The sequence below is a fragment of the Ovis aries genome, chromosome 2 (assembly GCF_016772045.2).
Source record: "Ovis aries strain OAR_USU_Benz2616 breed Rambouillet chromosome 2, ARS-UI_Ramb_v3.0, whole genome shotgun sequence".
Taxonomy (NCBI): domain Eukaryota; kingdom Metazoa; phylum Chordata; class Mammalia; order Artiodactyla; family Bovidae; genus Ovis; species Ovis aries.
The window spans coordinates 59,182,743-59,185,898 of NC_056055.1; the positions used below are offsets into that span (position 1 = coordinate 59,182,743).

Below are 3,156 nucleotides of genomic sequence, written 5' to 3' on the forward strand. Positions count from 1 at the left end.
AAAGGAAATCAGTCCTGAATATTCACTAGAAGGACTGATGCTGAAATTCCAATATTTTGGCCACCTGATGCGAAGGACTGACTCCTTGGAAAAGACCCTGATCCTGGGAAAGATTGAAGGCAGGAGGAGAAGGGGACAACAGAGGATGGGATGGTTGGATGGTATCATCAACTCAGTGGGTATAAGTATGAGCAAGCTCTGGGAGTTAGTGATGGACAGGGAAGCCTGGCATGCTGCAGTTCATGTGGTCAAAGAGAGTCGGACATGACTGAGTGACTGAACTAAACTGAACTGATATATCTCATTGTATGAATGTACTATAATTTATTGACCTATTCTCACCTTTGTTGGGCATTTAGATTGTTTTTGCGTTATTGTCGTTATTAGAAATAAAACCTTTGGCTTGTCTTATTATTTCTTAAGGGGGGAATTACTAGTTTGGTTAAAGGTGATAGACAAGTTAAGCCTTCTGATAAACACTGCCAAGTTGGTTAGCTCAGGAAAGTTTTGCAGATTTGCCATAAGCAATAAGCTTCATGTCTTAAAATCTTAGCAACTTTAGATCTAACAGATCAGTTATTCCCGTTAACTTGGGAGTTCAAAATTTCCCTAATTTTCATCATTGAAAAAACACTAATAATTATGATGCCATTATTCATTTGAGAAGCTAAGGGGTCTTATCCTTAAATTGTAAATGCATCTGTAAGAGCTAAGAGAGAAATGTATGAATAAATGGATAATGATCAAGTAAGAAATGTCCAGCAGCTTTCCTGTAGGGGTCACTATTACTGTCAATTCATGCCTGCAAGGTAACTAAAATAGTTATGCATTTAAGAATGTATGCACATTTGCCCGCAGGTCACAACTACAAAGTCTGTGCAGGAAAGGAAAGATTCCCCACTACACAAAGATCCTGCCTGCAGCAACTAAGACCCAATGTAGCCTAATAAATAAATATTAAAAAAAAATAATGTAGGCACATCCATTTTAAATGCCTGATTCCTCTACATTCCCTAAACTGTAAATAATAAGACCTTTGCAGCCAGATAGTATCCTAATGTCAAGTTCTTTATATAATGACATATACCACTCTCTCCACCCAATATGTTCCTCAGTTTGAACTGACAGAGTTTCCCTTGGGGCTCAGCTGGTAAAGAATCTGCTTGCAATGCAGGAGACCTGGGTTCGATCCCTGGCTTGGGAAGATCCCCTGAAGAAGGGAAGAGCTACTCACTCCAGTATTCTGCCCTGCAGAATTCTGGGGTCGCGAAGAGTCGGACGCAACTGAGCGACTTTCACTTTATGCTACTCCTAGGAAAGGTGCTCAGGCTTGCTCTTAATAGAGGAAGCATTAACTAATTGCCTAACTCCAAAAAGTGTTTACATGGCACATGCTGACTTGAAGAGAAGGGGGAAAAAAATGTCATTGCTATGGACAATAGGCTCCCCTCCTCCCACCTTCCCTTTTCTGCTTTCCCGGTCAACCTCTTTGCCTTCTGCCTCAAAATGTACACAAAAGACAAAAATCAGTTATTGTAATACGCATTCTATCGTTCCACTTGGGTACAAAGAGATGCCTTTTAATGTTTAAGGTTTTGAGAATCCCAGGGACGGGGGAGCCTGGTGGGCTGCCGTCTATGGGGTCGCACAGAGTCGGACACGACCAAAGTGACTTAGCTTAGCTAGTGCAGCTCAAATGTGATCCCGACGTTCCAGGAGTCAGGCGGCCGTCAGGCTTCAGGGGCTGGGGCAGGGAACTTGCTGCAAACGGGTTCTTCTCCAAAGAAGGAGTCTTTCCCATCATAAAATGCAAAGCAGCCAGCCGTTTTCCATTCCCCCATCCCCGGCGGCATTAGGAAGGGGCCAGGAGGATATTTACCCCCGCTTTCGCACTTCTCCTATTGAACAGAACCCGCGGGCAACGGCTTCTCTGAGAGCAGCGCCAGCCGGCTCAGGCCCAGCCAAGGCTCACACAGGGTTCTGGCCGAGCCCGCGCTGGGCTGGGGCGTCCGGGAAGCCTAGAGATCCCGTCTAGGAAACCGCGGGGTGCGTGGTGCTGAGGCTGGTTGTGAAAGTCTCAGTTTCAACTGGGCGGAACTCAACCTCGCCCCTGGCGCGCTCGGCTCCTTTTGCAGCTGGGAGGAGTTGAGGCTGGAAGTTGGCAATCCTCACTCACCTGTCGGAACCTGGATCCGGACAGGTGAGCGGAGCCTGGAGATCAGGGCACGCTGGTTACCGCAGCCTCGGCCTTCCCCGCGCCGGGACACCACGCCCAAAGGGTGTGGGGGCTGCTCCCCGAGACTCGAGACGCCCGGGCTCCGCTCCCCAGCTCCCTACTCCCCGCTCTTGCCCCCGGGCGCCATCGACTTGGCGAGCAGCGAAGGCCCGCTCCAGCCGACGCCAGAGCTGCGGGTTCGAGAGGCTCCGCCTCCTTCGGCCACTACGAGCCACAAGCGCCTCCGGGAAATTTTCCAGTCTGTCTTCGGCTGCGGTCACTGCTGAGGTTTTCAGAACTTTGCAGGAGAGGGCCAGCTGGGACCTCTGCCTCCAACCCACGCCTTGCCAGCCGCCTGCCTGGGACATCCCCGAGTCCAGGAGATCCCGCTCCCCGACGCCCCAACTTTTCGCGAGCGGTCTGCGCTCCCAGACTGTCGAGCTCCTGTGCCAAGGGGCGTGCTGGTTTTCGGGGGCCGGCAACACTCTCTCCCTCGGCTCGCCTTCCACCTACCCCGGCGTGGGGCTGGGTGAGTCGAGATCTGCGGTGCACTTGAGCGTTCCCAGAGCTCCGGATCCGCTCCTGCCCCAGAGATTCCCTTCCAGGGGGGATTGGACGCAGGCGGTCCCGGCCTCTTACTCCGAAACTCGAGTCGACCCTGGTCTTTTCCCTCCGAACTCCGGTGCCGTCGCGGATCGGCCGGCGGAGCGTCGGGGCGCTCGAGACTTCGTGGCCTGTCGGGGGCTGCGCGTACGATGGCCGGCTGCTGCTGCCTGTCAGCGGAGGAGAAGGAGTCGCAGCGCATCAGCGCCGAGATCGAGCGGCAGCTTCGCCGGGACAAAAAGGACGCGCGCCGCGAGCTCAAGTTGCTGCTGCTGGGTGAGTGAGCGTCTCCCACACCTGAGCTCCGGGCATTTCGCTCCCGGCCGCTTCCCTCGTCC

At 52.5% G+C, this 3,156-nt stretch overlaps 1 protein-coding gene across 1 annotated transcript in view; it reads left to right on the forward strand.

Annotated features, from left to right (window-relative positions):
- The first annotated feature begins 2,473 nt into the window (after positions 1 to 2,473).
- The window catches only part of GNA14 (G protein subunit alpha 14), a 198,187-nt gene continuing 197,504 nt past the window's right edge, over positions 2,474 to 3,156 (forward strand). Inside the window, exon 1 of the mRNA XM_004004298.6 lies at positions 2,474 to 3,094. Within this exon, the coding sequence (XP_004004347.1) occupies positions 2,971 to 3,094 (124 nt within the window). The 5' untranslated portion in view covers positions 2,474 to 2,970. The remainder of the gene's footprint in view (positions 3,095 to 3,156) is intronic.